The 16,538-nt window shown below is 42.7% G+C and overlaps 1 protein-coding gene across 1 annotated transcript in view; it reads right to left on the reverse strand.

Annotated features, from left to right (window-relative positions):
- Positions 1–12,670: 12,670 nt before the first annotated feature.
- VAT1L (vesicle amine transport 1 like) overlaps positions 12,671–16,538 on the reverse strand; it is a 56,272-nt gene continuing 52,404 nt past the window's right edge. The window contains exon 9 of the mRNA XM_027893549.1: positions 12,671–15,544. Within this exon, the coding sequence (XP_027749350.1) occupies positions 15,446–15,544 (99 nt within the window). The 3' untranslated portion in view covers positions 12,671–15,445. The remainder of the gene's footprint in view (positions 15,545–16,538) is intronic.

Raw genomic sequence — 16,538 nt, forward strand, 5'->3', positions numbered from 1 at the left:
GTCTCTTTGAAAGACCTTAACAAGGAACTTCAAGAGTTTCTCTTCAGCAGCTCTGAGAGCAAGTCACACAGACACATCTCAGTGGGGACTGCCTGAGGTCAGGTTTATAAAGTGTGGTGGAAGGGTTGGCTGTGCTCCTTGCTTACGAACTGTGTGTAATCCTTAGGCTGGCTGTAGCATAAGACACCCCCTTGTTCTCACATGCCATCTGAAATTCCTGCTTCCATTTTGAGCTCAGCTGTACCGGCACTGAACAGTGCACCGATTGCCTCACTCGTAAGCCCCGTATCTCCTGTTTTAACGTTGAAGCCAAAATGTATGGAAGACCAGATGGATGCCCAAAACCACCTTGTGCAATGCCAGCCCCAAGGAGGGGGAGCCAGAAGATTTCTGCAAACGTCACAGGCTCATCCAGAATGGCTGGTTAAGTCATGACAGTGACTGAAGCAAAACCAGAATGTCCCTCCCTGTGAGTAAATGCAAACACTGCAACTACAGACCCACATGGAGTATATATACAGTAAGCCCACATTATGTGAGGGGTACACTTACTGTTTTATGAAGAATTAATAAATGCCTGATAGATATGACTGCATTTCTGAGTTAGAACAGTCCATGCAACCAGCAGGGTCTAGTCAGGGGAACAAAAGGTAGTAATGCTCTTCCAAAGGTTCCCAAGTCCTGTCTGTAGGGTCAGAGGAGAGTAAAACAGAACATGCTTGAAGCAGGACAGTGTCTCTCTGGATTCTGGAGAGCTCTCTGCATTTGGATCTCTTTCATTTGCCCTTGGGCTCTGTGGAATTTTGTGGGGCTGCCTTTAACTGGGGTTGCTATGGGAAGTAGAACCTCTTACTGATTTTGGTGGACAAATGAAATTGTCATAAAAATGTGCCCATCCATCACAATTCTCCTTTTTTTTTTTTTGTTTTGTTGCAGGGGTTTGGGGGTTTTGTTTGTTTGTTTGTTTGGTTTTGGTTTGGGTTTTTTTTTTGTTTCTTTTTTCCCCAGTGAGAGAGAGTTTGTCTAAAATGTTGACACCAAAGCCATTGCTGGGTGCTGGCAGGTGCAGTTCATGCCCTTCAGAGCTGTTCTTCCAGACATCTCTTTGCCATTTCTGCTTCGTTTACATTCTGCTACCTTTTTTTTTTTTTTTAGAACTGCAACAGCAAGAGACTTATTGCCTTATTAAATGAAAGCTGAGACTTAGGAACATGCTGGTGTACTACATAAATGCATACTGGCTTTTCCAACCCCCACATAGAGTCTAAAAGCCCTTCAGTACTTAAAATGCAAATCACACCTACTCCATGTGTCCTGGACACCTTTAAACATCTTGCTGTACTCTCATAGTTGGTAACTAGTAATTATCTCCTAATCATTAGTTAAGAAACTTTCCATAAATGCATCCTGATGTGATAAAATTTAGTTCCAGTGGTCCTGCTCCAAAATATTTAAGGATTAACAGACATTTGGTAGGGAAACCTCTGGATTTTTGTGGTTGCTCAGTCCTCAGTGCTATTACAGAGCACAGCATGCTGGAAATGGCTGTTGTGAGTCCCACCCATCCAAAACTGCCCAAAACATCCCACAGCTGCACATTTCAGTCCATGGTAAGTGTGGAAAGGGCTGGCATTCCAACTAGCACACCAGGAGCTGAAAAGTGAGCTGGTGGGGAGGAAAACAAGGAGCTTCACAAGGGTCTAGTTCAAGATTTGATCTGTCGCTTAGAACAAGCCCCAAGTTCAGCCTTGATCCATATTTTATTCCAGTAATATCAGGGCATCAATAGAAGTTAATTAAGGGCAGATGGCTGAATCAATAACTGCCTCCAGTTAGTTTTTAACTTGTTGCCTTCTCAGATCTTGTGAAATTGCACCTGAAGCTGATTCTGAACCATCGCAGCTTACAACCTGACTAATTAAACTAGTACTAATTCTGGGAGCTGTAAACCCCTGGAGATGTTTCATGGGGAGCTTAAGTGTCCCACAGGCGCTGGGGGAGGCAGGACCAGCAGCTGGAGTCAATAAGCCTTTTAGTGTGCGTGTTTAAGGTCTCAGGATCAGAATGGATTTGTTCCTGCCCCAAGGAACTTGACTTTGCTAACACAGGCTTCTTTTCTTTCTGTGAAATGAGCCTGACAGAGAAAGATTTGTACTCTACTAAGGCAACACACAACTCACTAGAAATGGAGGGATAAAGAAAACATAGATTTGGTATTCTGACAGTTCTTGGCCAAGAGTCTGAGTAAAAAACTGCTTTTTGGAGTATGCTACGTAATGTCCTTTTAAGAACAGGGTTGAAATTCTGTTTTGAAAGCTTCAATCCCCTCGTTCACTAGTCTCTCTGAATATTTAACCAGTTTGCAAGTAGCTCAGCTGGACTTCACCCCTAAAAAGTGAATCACAAAGCTGCCCTTGCAGTTGCCAGGATAGACCACAAGGATATAGAATTCATCTAGAGTACCTGAAAAATTGTTTTCGTACTTATGACTAATCTACAGCAACCAAGGAAGCAAGTTTAATTTCTTGTATATGGTGTGTGGGCAGGAGAGCCAGACAAAAGTCAAAATATGCTGCTGAGAAGGTGTAACCTCCCAGTGCTACTGTGAGGAAGCAGGAAATGGAGCCACACAGGAGGCCTAGAGCCTCCCTAAAGTGAGTACCTGGTCTTGTATGGGCTTGGAACAAACATTATAATGTCATTTAGAGGTGGAATTTTTCTTTTACTAGCATAGTTACAGTAATATAATACAGCCCAGGGAGGGAACATAATTATATATGGATAGAAGTAATTTATTCCTGGAACAAATTATTCTACTTTCCATAACAGAATGTGCTATACAAATATAAATATTCTCATAGTTTTATAGCTGCATCCAGACTAGGATGGAATCATGTTTTTTTATTTGCACCAGTACACTAGAACTGTTGAGCATACAGACAAAATTGTGGTTTCTCTTGAAGTGCTTAATTCACTTCAAAGCACTCTTGAAGTGCTCTGTCTGATAAGAAACATCTTCCAAAAGCCTTAACTGTACTGCACTGGCACCAGGGGTTTTGGCTCCCATCTCCCCACCCCATTCTGTTTGCTTTCAGACAACTGGACCATTCAGAGCAAAAGCATCCTTTGGTAAAAGGTTTATTTCAGTTTCTCCACGGAGAGTCTTCAAGGTGAAAAGTCTATTTACTTCAGAGACAGTTCTACCTTTATATGCTCCTGTAAACTGGCTCAGAACTGTTCATTCAGCTGGTTTTTCCTCTTCATTCTCAGCCATCTCTGGGTTTCTGGAAAGAACAGGCAATGGGACAGAGTATGAGAAATCGGTGTGAGATGAGGACTGGATGCTGGGCTGGGCTCCTGAAATAGGTCTGGCTGCAGAAGTACCACAGTCCTTATAAAAAGTAAAAATCTTTAAAAAGATTTTGGAAAGTTCACTGTTGGAAAGTGAACTGCTCACAATGTTGCCAGTGGATTGCCTATGTTTTACTGAGACCCACAGTCCCCTCGTGCTTCAGAGCTAATTGTGCTGGGGGATGTTGGACCAAATGGGAAATGGATGGGCTGCATCTGCTACTGGAGTCAGAGCAAACACTTGTTTCTTGCAGCATTTCAATTCTGGAAAATTCAGCCCAGCTTCAGAATTTGCCCCCAAAAAAGCCTTGTATGTGAGTAACCATTTACTCCTTCTACTCAGTATAAAGAGAAAATGAAAACTGAACAGAGCTTTTGCCAGGTTAAGGAATTTCAAGTGGGGCAATCTAAAGAACCAGCAACAAAAGTAGCTAACACAAAGATTAGTAAAAGATTTATCACCTCTGATACATCAGTTTTTACCACTGTCTTGGGTGGCAAACAGGACCCACTGGTTGATTTTTATTTGTTTCAATTTAATGTAGAAAATGTTGCAAACTCTCCTAGTCACGGATTATGTCGTGCTTGGAAAATTACAGTAAGCTCAGTTTCTTTGGCCTTGAAAAGTCTTGCAAGTCTTTCTTAAGGATTTGATCTCAGTCCAGTCAGGTATGAGGCAGGGTTATGGCTGACATCCCAATACCAAAGTTATTTTTGGGAAATTTGTGCAAACAAACCCTGTTTAGAAAAGGGAAGGGCTAGCCTTATGGTATGTGAGGTTTTGTGAAACTTAGTAATGATATTTTGGGGTTTTGCCATCAGTTTCAAGTTTTTTCCTGCCATGCTAATTTGGTGTTTTGAAAGAAAATTTGCTGGGTACAAGTGATCTGCTCTGTCTGCCAGAATTAAAGGAGGTCTCAGGTTTATTGCAGAACCAGCTGCCCACCAGTGACCTGCACTGAGTGCCACTGAGTTTTGAAATGAGGACATTCATGTCTTCTTTAAACATGTGATGCTGCTCTCCCAAGCACTTGCCTCACCTTGGCACTATGGCACTGATACTGGGATTGATCAATAAATTGGCTTCTCAAGGTGGTATTTTCCTGTTCCAAACTGAGCTGTTATTACCTACAGGTCTGGTGCTTTTCACTTCCCATGCTGTAAATAGAAGCTTCAAAAAAAGAAGACACTGAAGATATAAATAACGTATGTGCACTGACAAGGAATTAGGGCAGTATTTTGGGCTTCTGGAATAAGTGCTTTTTGTATCTCTGATTTTGGGGTCATTGTAACAAAGCATCTCAGCTCAGTCTCAGCAAGCAGAAAGGAGGGGAAATGGCTTGCAATAGGCAGCAGAAAGACTTGTCTGACACCTATCACACGTATTTAAGGCAAATATCATCGTCTTGTCTATGTGACCAAACTGTCTCACCTGTATTCCTTTACTTCTCCTGTAATGGCAGTGGATGTGGATTACAGGACGTCAAGGGGAGAAAATGCAGTTTAATAAAGTCCGAAGAGACTTGGAATTCAGAAGAGATTCACCAAATCTACACAAAGCAACATGAGAAAAGCCATTGAGCTCTTCTTGTTACCTGTCCACTGCAGTCTGCACTGGCATGGGTGCCTTTTTAAGATGTTCAGGTATCTCAAAGGAATCACGGAGTTGCCAAATAATTTTTACTTCAGGCTTTTATCTACAAAAATAAGAAGGTGCCTTGTGTTTTTCTGATTGTCATTGTCTAGTTCTTTAAGCAGGAAGGATCCCAAAGAAATGAGTGTTTATTTAGAGATAAATGTTTTCCTGGCCATGTGAAATGTGCACAGAGAGCAAACCATATTCCTGCTCAAAAAAGGGACCTTTTTTACAGATCAGCTGACTCTGGCATCTCTAAAAGATAAGGGAGTTTAGGAGAAAAATTAAAGCAGTTTCTTTGCAGTCCAGGTGCAAATAGAAGAGTTGAATGGAGTCTTTTAAAATGCTACTGCCACAGATTTGGCAAAGTTGCCATGTTGGGAATTCCTGGCAGCAGCTCAGCTCTTTTAGCCCTTGGGATGTGTGTGAGAATGCCTCTCTTTCTCTTTTGTAAACATAAATTACCTGTTGTGCTGTATTTTCTCCTGTAATGTGTGCTGCCTTCTTTCCTTCCTGGAAATGACCTGGAAAACATCCTGAGCATTTAATTTCTCCCTTTAAGTATTTAATTTTTTTTCCCTAATATGAGGTTTTCCAGCTTCACATTAACATGATCTTAATAGGTTCTGCTCATCCTTGCATGGGCCAGACAAACTGATCTGGACAAAGCCTTGCTTTAGGCACTGTGAAACTCTCCAGACAGTCTGGGTTGCACATCCAGGGGCTCACAGCAGGTTTCCAACAGTGCAGCTTTGCACACACTGCCACGAGGGCTGGGCAGAGTGGGGATTCTGGCACATGTAGGTGTTTGTAGGATTTTCCTAAACAGGATGGAAAATCGGACTTCGTCAGGAGTGTGATCATGTCTGCCTTTGGTGGCTGCACTTTACCAAGGACTTAGAGGTTCTGTTCAAAGGCTGAGGCTTTCTGCTTTGCCAATCCACAGCTCGAGCTCCCTTCTCATGTATGGGAATATATATTGCCTTTGAGCTCCCCAACTCCTGCACCATGGCCTTTTTCCAGAGGTGCTCCCAGTGCTGCTGCTCCCACCCAGATGTGTGGCTGCCCACTGACAAGGAGATGCTTCGACTGGACTTGATGATCTTAAAGGTCTTTTCCAACCTTAATGATTTTGTGCTTCAGCTGGGGCTGCCAGCCTGGCTCAAGGCAAAGAGCCAAACCATGGCTCTGCTGTTCAGGGCCATCACAGGATAGGCAAACACCTTACCCTGCTTTACTGTGTCTTAGAAGCAGCCCTACCCCCGTGCACATGGGATGGAAGTGCAAACCACACATCAGCTGCTGGATGATGCTCACACAAGGATGCTGAGAGTGGAAAAGAAGAACTAACCTGTGTAATTCCCACTAATGGTCGAGTACTTCCAGTCAGAAATAACATTTGTCTCTGGGAGGGCTGACCACTGGGAAGCTCTTTCAACAGGACATGGAATCCCAACACAGTAGGATTTTTAAGCAAGAGGTTCGTAAACAAGATTTGTAAGTAAAGAGGGAAAGAGATTTGTGTCATTCCCTGTTGCTTAGATCCATTCAAAGCCTGAAACCTGTCTGGGACTTCAGTGCCAGCACATGATGCTGTGTATTGTCCATGTATGTCTGTTGCGTGACCTCACACATCAGGGATGAAGGGATTTCAAAGGCTGCATTCACACTTGCAGTTTTTAAAAACTGAAATTTGATTCCTCAGTGGCAACTAGAATGGCAGGAATAAACAGGCTATTCAAATATTTGTTAATACTTTCAAGTAGAAAATGTTCTAGAATTTTTTGAGCAACTTAAGCACTAAGTATAAACTTCTCAGAAATGTTCATTATTCATTCTATCATGCACATTCTTATTGCAGTTTATACTCATTTCCAGCAGATGTCTTCAGTGCCCTAGGAATGATCAGGAGAGCTCTGATTTTATATTGCTTATCCATCAAATTAAAAGAGAAAATATCAGGCTCTCCTCTGCCTGGTTAATGCTCAGGGTAAATCCACTCTGTTGTATAGCCTCACACCAGTGCTACCCAGGAAAGGATCAGGCTCAGTCTGATTATACATTTTCCAGATGCTTCTTTGCTCTCAGAAGAGCAGCTCCAGACAAATACTTATCAGGTGCATCATGTCAGTACAGCTGGGGTGTCAGTGTTGTACAGACATTGTACAAAGGAAAGGGAGATAGTTTGTCCTGGCTCTGTCAATACTGTTTCCCAAAATAATGCTATGGCTCTGCATGCAATATCTCAGCTTCAAATAACAAGGTGACATGATCTCACAAGTTACATCCCCAGCTGCTCCATCCCACTGAACAAACCCCCAGCTCAGGTCCCCTGACAGCATCTGGCTTGTGGGATTGTGGCACAGGGAGGGGATGCTGCACCAGGCTGGAAATATGGGGGAGATGGGCACTGATCCAGGAGTGTGATATGAGGGTCACACATAGCCCAAGCAGATCACAGAGACACAAACAACTTTGGCATCACCCAACTCTACCAGAGGAATCTCATTTTTTCAGGAAGAAAAGATGACAAGGAGAAGTGGGCATTTGTGTCCCACTTTTCAGGACCAACAGGCACTTTCAGGTAGTTATAATATGACATGAATTTGTTCAGTTCTGAAGGATGCTCTGTCCAGATCCGTAATCCCTGCTTATGAAGTCTCCCTAAAATGCAGATGGGTGCATCCTCTCAGGTACAACTGCAGCCACATGCACTGGTGGTTCCTCCCCTCTCACATGCACTGGGATATCAAACATTGCAGAGAGCTGCTTTTATGGCTTTAGCAAGCTCTGTGCCCTTCCTTGCTCAACAGACTTGCATATTACTGGGAGGCTCTCAGCCTTCAGGAATGGGAAAGGGGAAATTCCTGTCAGTTCAATTCTCACTAAGGGCAACAGAGCTTTGCCAGCAGAATGCCAGCAGTCTTTGCTGCTTCTCTGATAACTAACAGCAAAACTGTCTGGGCCCATTTCCCCGTGGAGAAAAAAACTGGTGCCAGGTCACTGAAGCTGGACACGCAGATGTGAGCCACCAACATCTGTGCAGCACTAGATTTGAGCTAATCCAGCCTGCTGAGGTGGCCAGGCTACTTCCAGGTAAGCTGACAGGTGCACAGTCCCTCCTTCTGCTACATGGACTTAACAACTTGGGGCTCCATGGTCTGGAGGAACTTGGCACTGCACGCTGCTCCCTGGTGTAGATGCTCCCCAAAGGGTCTCTATGAAGGCAGCCCCTTGGCAAGGGATCTCAGGTGACCAGGACACAAACAGCTGTTCTAAAGAAAGGCTGGCAAATTCACCTCCCCACAGGCAAGATCTGTGAGACAAGTGCTTGCTTTGCATATCCAAGCTTCCTATACCCACTGGCACTTGCTGCAGGGTTGGCTGCCCTTAGCACGCTGCTTCTGGCAGAGCTGAGGGCAGTGAGGCCCCTGGACTATCAAGTGCAGCACACCTGCAAATGCAGAGGAGCAACTGTATTCTCCGTGCAAGGATTTTCCATTTTATACTTCATTTGCTTGTTCTAGCAGCTCCATAAAACCAGGATAAACCAATCCCGCATCCTCAAGAAAGATAATTGGGTTTGGCAATGCGTATTTTAACATGGAGGGTTGAGTAAGGATTTAAAAAAGAATCCTGTGTTTTTTTCCCCCACCCAGTAAGTTACAACATGGACATAAATATTAATCACTGAATTTTTAATGCTGCAACTATGATTAGATTCATTTAGAGGACCAATCAGCTTGATGCTGTCCCTATCAAAGCCAGTGGGAGCAGACCTGTGATATTCCAGTTTAAGTTGAGCTTACCATTTTAATGGGAATAAGGAAGGAAGCTTGCAACAATTACCCTTTTATTTTCCTGTTTTGCTCATTGATTAGCCAACAGAACACTGTAATGACATAATGCATCACTGACGTGTCAAACAAAATGCAGATCAAAAATCTCATATGAATCTTATTATGTATGCTTTATTGAGTTAACCTACAACCCCAGGGAATGTGCTGCAAGAAAGACAATATTGAAATGAGAGTTAACATTTAATATGGAAATGGTGAGAACTGGCCAGGAGCAAGTGTTGCACAGCACAGCCAGTGGCATCCAGCACGTTTAGGGGAGCAGATGCAGATCAATCATTCAAGTGAGACCTTAAGGACAATTCCTCCTGTAAATCTGCTCTGTGCCTGTGCTGAGCCCGAGCACTGCCCCTCTCTAGTGCCACCCTCTACAAACACACCATGATGTGCAGGTCTAGTGTCCCCTGGCAATCAGACTTCATGAAGGCACTCATTTTTACAGCCCAGGATTCAATCACTGTTTTCCAGCTGATCCTCAGGCGGAGCAGCCTCAGTTCTCCACGAGGTGAGGAGGAGCCAGAACGGCTGGATCTGCAGCCTCCTCTTAAATCCAGGCACCACTTCCTGGATCTGGGGATCTGGGTCCCTCCTTTCCCTGTGAGTCCCTATCAGAGGCAATTACTCAGATGTGCATGGAGAAAATGATCAAGAAAATAGTAGAAAATTCTTGCAATGGCCACATTCAGTATTTGTTCAGGCTCTGAGTTATCTGATGGGAAAGCAAGGAAAATTTAGCAGATATGACTTGAGACAGTTTTCAGCCATGGAGGTAAAGCTTCCAACTCAGCTGCTAAATTAATCAGGAATCCTTAGTAAATGGAGAATTAAATGCCAGAGAACTGTAAGTCCTTAAACCAAATGGCAGTATGATGGCATTGGAAATGTCATTGGATTAATTTAATTTTCCCTGTCTACAATAGAAACGGTTCAGGAACTCATAGGTATGTTTTTATACAAGCAAAAATACTTGACAAATCACAGAAAACTTGGTTTGATTTTTTTTTTTTTTTACAGTGGGAAAATATTCCTAATATGAAAAACAGACACTGGAAGGAAAAAACAGCAGCAGAGAAATAGAAAAGAATCTGCCAAATCAAACTTAGAAAAATGCTTCACTAATCATCGTCTCTCCTCTGTGTTAGCAACAAAAAATGTTTTCTCCCATCTCTGGAAAACATCACTGATCTGAGAGGGCCTCCAGGCACAGAATGCCTGTATCACCAGAAGACACCCCACTCACCATTCAGCAAACTTCACATACCAACCTTTACAAATATTTGGTTATTAGCTTATCACCTGGCCAGCCCGTGGGATGGCCATTTCAGGGAAAGCAGAGAAATCCTTATCCTAAAGAATGCATCCAGCATGTCTGCCATCTCACTCTGTTCTTGCAGGGCAGAGAAGATGCTGTGTCATGTCCTGCTGCACGACACGGGGAGCCACAGCTCTCCATATGGGAAACGCATTTACCCAGATTACCCACCAGATGGGCACAAAAGGATTTGTACTGGAACCTGCAGCTTATCAGGAAGATGATGTTTGGCAGGGACACAGCTGATGGCCTGGCAGAACGCAGCACATTTCCAGCTCTGGCAGTTGCAAAGGCAGAGCTGCTTCCAGCAGGGCTGCAGGAGCAGGAGGCTGGACGGCTCCAAACCTGACCTGGGACAGGCAGAGCCCCTGGGCTGGGCTGGCACAGCAGCTCACAGGGGCAGTGGGCATGGGTGGCCCAAGTGCTTCACAGTTGTGGCTCTAAAGGCAAAGCTGCACCCAGCAAAACACTCAGCTTCTATCCCCCAGCCTCTCAGCCCTCACAGTAAAACAGTTTTTCCTTCAGTACTTTTCCCAGTTCTTTTGGGTTAATTGTAGCATCTCAGCTGCAGGTTCCCACCCCTACAGCCTGCCCTCTGTCACAGACCACATCCCCCAAGCCACAACCCTCTGCCCCTTTCCATAGCTGGCAGCTGCTGATCCTAAACTAACAAGTGCCAGTGGCAGCTCTTAATTTAATCCCATTTAATCCCCAGCTGCCCAGTTTGTCCACTGTTGTCTGTAACAAGTGTTAAACACCATGAGGGCTCAGAAGCTGAAAGGTTAAAGGGTCTTCCTTTGACTTGATAGATGATGTTTTAGTTGAGACAGATTCAAAGCTTCTACCAACCATGCAGACTGTTCCCTCCTAAATGAAAGCTGTTCTTACATGATGGCAGGTGTAGGAGCTTTTAAGAGACAGGCCAATCACTGTGAGGGTTGTCAATGTTTGTTCCTTCCCTTTTTTTCCTCATCTTGCCCAAAATGCCTGCAGTTCCCATGACTGAGAAGAAAGGTTTCCATATGTGAAGTGCTAATCTACCTATGTTAGGTCCACTTGGAGTTTGTCTGTCACTCTCTGTGGGGGATGAAATGAACACGACCCATATTATTCAGTAGGTAAATATTTATTTTCCTGAAGTGCAACCACAGAACAACAATGATTGAGTATGGCAGGGACTCTGGAGGCCCTGCAGAGAAAGGCTGGGACATGTGTTGATTGCTTTGGCTCTTTCTGCAGTGGAACAAAACACATCAAGGGACCTCAGTGCTGCAAGGGGGAGAAACTTCCACACGGTTTTCCTGGAGCTGGGGGGGTTAGAGGTGTGTGCTGGCAATCACGGCCATACCAGAAGAATCTTTTTTGACAAAACCCAATCAGGATTAATTGCTCAGCTCACAGAAAATGAGAGGGGAAGCACAAAGTGGTGAATGGGGAACCAGAGGCACTCAGGATCCTAGGTAGATTTTTCCATTTTGTCCAGATGCCACAAAAAGACAACCTGCTGCATCCTTGCTCTGTGTTAGAGTGTGTGACAGTGGAGTACAGACAGCCTAGGGGGAAAGCTGGTAAAGGCAGAGCTTTATTAGTAATCACAGAGAGTCTGCAAAAGGCTATAGCTGTTTGCTTTCAGCCTCGTCTGACCCTCTCATTAGGGATGCACTGATCATTATTTGCTTATTAGGGCTTGAAAACAGAGGGCAGAAATTTACTCTGCTCCTCTTCACACTCAGAAGTGTTCCTATCACCTTTTAGATTATACAGCAGATTCAGTAACTACTGATGTGAGATTTTCCAGGGACTTACAAGCTTTGGAATGTGTCCTGCACGACTGGAATGAACCAAACCCAACACTTCCTCTTTGTTTAGATACTAAACTGAGGTTTTTTGGATCATTTCTTCCCTTCATGTAGGGAGACTTTAAAGCCATGTACTCAAGCAAAGGTTGAAGATGATGTGTAAGGTTTGGTAACCATCACCAGTTCCTTCAAAGACATGGTGAAAGACTCCTTGCAGCCCTGAGTTAAGACCAGGGCCCAGGAGAGTGGGATTCAAGATTCAATCATGTCCTCCTGCTTTATTAGCTGATTTGGTGGTGGCTGCTTTGGATTCTAATTTAAAAGTATACCCTCAGAGTATCTCAATTTCTGAAAGGAGCTGTCTCTCTGAGGATAACTTGTGTGGCAATCTATCTCCTAGTGAAATCTGAGTTCAGTTTCTCTTCATATCAAAATACACTTCCCTGATCATTTAATAAATGGGGCTTATACAATATTTTGAATTTCTTAGACTGTGACATTCAACATTTTGTACCCAAATTGTTAGTATTCTGTAAAGTAGCACACAGCCATTTTAATAATCTCAATTAAATCCTTAACAGAGAAAAAAAGTAATTCTTCCTATATCCCACAGTGACCAAAATGGAAAACAAGACCTCAAATTTTCCTCTCAACCAATTCCAAGTTAGTTCCCTAATGTGACCATAATATTAGAATAAAATATGGAGGCCAAGGATAATGCTATGCTCAACATTTTATTTATATTTTTGTGTAAACATAATTTGCTTTGTAGGCACAATATAACAAAAGCTCTAAAGCAACAAATACAATTAAACAGTGTTTCAGTTCACTTCAATCAGGCTTAAGTTAAAGAGAAGCTTTCACAGTTCCTTTAAGGCAAATTGAGAAATAATTTGTTTCACTTGAAGAAACTACCCAATTGTCTCAGAGTTGTTTAAACAACACTGTCAGTAGTAAGCACAAACCTTCATTTCTGCTACAGCGAGACTTGGTCAGTAACAAGTCCCGGCTTCCCCAGTTTGTACAGCACAGTCTCCACACCTCCAGGTGCAATACTACTGCTTGTGGTCTTCTAAAAGGTACTTAGGGCTTGTGGGCCAAATTCTGCTAGCACACATCCTGCTTCCCGAATGGATACCTGAAAAACTTGCGTTCGTTTCAGTAGTAACTCCCCTGCATGTCACATTAATACCAGTAGAACACAGAGCAGAGTTTAGCCTGCTGATGGTCATCCTCAGCTGTGTTGCACTCAGGTAGTTCCAGAAGTATTCCTTTGTACTCACTGCAATTACCTGATATTCTGCTGATCAGAAAATGGCCCTAAAATTGGTATGAATCAGCATGAAGAGTAATTCTGCCTTGCTAACAAAACCAGAAAGAACTAGCCAAAATTGTTTGATTGTTGTCCCCGTGGTGTCTGTGGCCATGACCAAGACCACCCATCTTTATTTGTCTTGCAGGGTAATTTAAGTGTAGAGCCCACCAGACTGTGGTTTAGAACAGAAGAACGGGTTTGCTATTCTGCTTGCCCTACTAATTTAAGGCCTTGAGAATGCCACTTACTGCCAGCTCGAAGGTCACCAGCAATATTGCTCACTTTGGCGTCAAATCAAAGTTCCTAGTTATGTTAAGGTCTGTTGCAGGACAACATCATTACACTAACTGCAAAACAAAATTGGGCATGTTTCCTACTGCTGTCAGCTTATGAGTCATGAAAACTTAATGGCCTTTCTTAAAAGTCCAATTGGCAAGCCCAGTAAATGGAAAACTGTCACTGAATATATATTTTCTTCTGTGGATAAAGTCCCTGTTTGGGCCCAATATGGCACTGGAAGTGTAGGCAAGTCTAGCTTGAAAAGAAACTCAACTACAATGAAGTTGTGCATCCACATCTAGAGAAAATGGAAGTTCTGGTTTGATTAGTATTTCAAAAAGCTTTTTTTGGCATTTTTCTCCAACGTTATTTCTTCTTGTTACCTTTGAATTTGTTTAACCCAAGGGAAACTCCTTTGGGATGAACCATCTGCACAATTATCTGGCATTAGAACAGCGAATTCATGAGTACAGTGTAAAGAGATGGACATTAATACTCAGGCAGCAAGAACAAACAAACAGAAAAAAACAAGAGATTCTTCTAAAACCACATATAAAAGTCATCCAGACCCAGAAGTCTTTTCACATTGACAGAAGTCTGACAAGTCCTCCCTCTCCACTTTTCTGTATTAATTTTTTACTTCTATCACTAGAGGCTACTTGTAGATTTAGGTAAACAACTAGTTGTGTCTGAGAAAATATTTTCTTTTGCAGAAAAAAGAAGATCAATTCAAAGCTGTATGGCATTATGCAAGGTCTCTGACAGTCCTTCAGCATTTCTACTGTAGGTGATTGCAGTAATTTTAAAATAATTGTTTCAACAAGATATTTGAGGACCTGAGTAGTTGCCATTTGGATAGGTGAAAGATATGGAAAAAATATTAAATTTTGTCACGTTTAGATATAGTTTCCACTAGTGGGAGGTAGATAAGACTAGCTGGTCTTGATCCTGCAAGAAATTACAAACATAACTGCACATATGGAGCAGAGCTTTTGACAGAACAACTCACCTAGATAAAATGATCCCTGTGCATGATTTGTGGTGGTATTAAGGCCTAAACCTCTTTTTTTGCAGGGTTAACTTCTGCAGGAGTTCAGCTCCAGCTTGATAGTTGACCAACATTAACAATTTCAGAGCAGTGAACTCTTTCACCAAATTTCTTTCCACGTACTGATGAGTGATCTTACCAATGCAATTTAAAAATGAAATTTAAAATTGGTTTGGGTTTTGGACACGGATAAGTCAATGTGTCCTTAAGCTGAAGATGTTGATCAAAGTCTCTCAATTAATGATTTCTTGCACAATTTCAGATTCCATGATTCTAAATGAGGTATTTTTGAAAATGAAGATAGGATTGCTTATGTAATGATAAAGTGTGACTGAGGAAAATGAAAACTCATCTTTGTTGCAACTTTTATTTGTGGTTCTTTAAAGGAAAAATATTTTAACACTGAAAATCCACAAACATAAAATTTTCCCTCCAGTTACTAGAATCTTCCAGACAGCAAGTGGGGAATTTTTTTTTGTTACTGTTTCCAACTTGCAAAAGAAAGCCCAAACCTCCCAAATAACTTTATGGAAAATGTTGGAATTTGCATGAGAAAGATGCCCATCTAAAATTACACAGTAAGTTAATAAGGCTTTCAAACAGGAACAGAAAAATCCATGGGACTCCTACAGGGAAATTGGGTATCACACAGAAATGTCATAATACTGCACTGGATGAGAATGGCACTTGAGTTCAAAACAACAATGATCAACAGCTCATAGCTCAGCTGACTGCAAACAAATACAACACACACTGTACTACAGCATTTGTTCACTGATGCACAGAAGAGATTTCCCAGTCTCGTTCCCTTCTACTTCACCCCTCTCCTGCCTCCGCCGCCTCCGGTGTTACTGGATGAAGGGCATGCGCTCCTTGTTCTCGTTGTCCCCTTCGTGGTCCTCCTCCTCCTCTCCAGCCTCGCTTGTCTCCGTGCTGTCATTGGCCATCTGCACCACGAGAGACGAAGGACATCAGAGCACCTTTCAATCATTTTATTCCTTTCTCATTTCAGTTTGATTCCTTTAATAAGCGGCTTTAGGAACTCAAAGAAGACAGACCCGCCCCATGAAAATGGACTTTCTGCCTATGCAAAGCCTTTGCTGGCGCTACACGCCTTCCAGCTAAACCTGTAAGCTGTTCCCTCATGGCTTACAGCTAAATTACCTTACAGAAAATTGCTGTGCAGGACAGTTGTACACACAGACTCTGTTCTGTGCACTTGTAGTAAACTGATATTAAGACTCTCAGATAGCAAACAGCTGTGCAGGAAGTTTACAGAATGTGAGACCTCTGTTTTACAACTCCTGTATCTGCTCTTCCAGAAAGAGGCAACACTACTTAAAACCAGGGAAGGGATGGCCCCGAGGCACAGTGCCATGAAAACTCAGAAAGCATTTTTTTCTTTTATATATTAAAAAAAACCCAATGAAACCCTATAGAGCAGTGGATATGTAGATGACAGAGTGCAGGTCTCAGGTCATACAGGAGTGGGAAGAAACTGCATTTCCATATTTTACTGAAGGTGCCTGTATAGGTAGTAGGCAAATGCAGAAATCTGTAGTTCAGGACAGCAGATGAACTGCTGTCATCAGTTCATCTGATAACAGATAACTGTCTGTGATCTTAAGTCCTTAACTGTAGTTCAGGACTGCATTGTGTGTTTTTTCACTTGGAAATATTTATTACAAGCTGTGTAAAGGTGCAAGATACTCCAGTACTTCACCTTGACAGTGTGACATGTCTCTGGAGCCACAAGAGTCTGGATGGGGGGTAATGTTTAACAACACAGATTAGTGTGACTGGATTCCCTCATACACTCATGTTACCTCTTTTAGGACACAGAATATTCCTGTATTAGCTTTTAACTACTACAAAACCAAATAAGCAAGGGACACATTTACTTTTTAAAGAGAAAGGCAGTGATATTGTTCCTTCCCTGTT

Source organism: Empidonax traillii, unplaced genomic scaffold (genome assembly GCF_003031625.1).
Source record: "Empidonax traillii isolate 1590-97213 ecotype Southwest subspecies unplaced genomic scaffold, ASM303162v1 scaffold395:size559319, whole genome shotgun sequence".
NCBI lineage: Eukaryota > Metazoa > Chordata > Aves > Passeriformes > Tyrannidae > Empidonax > Empidonax traillii.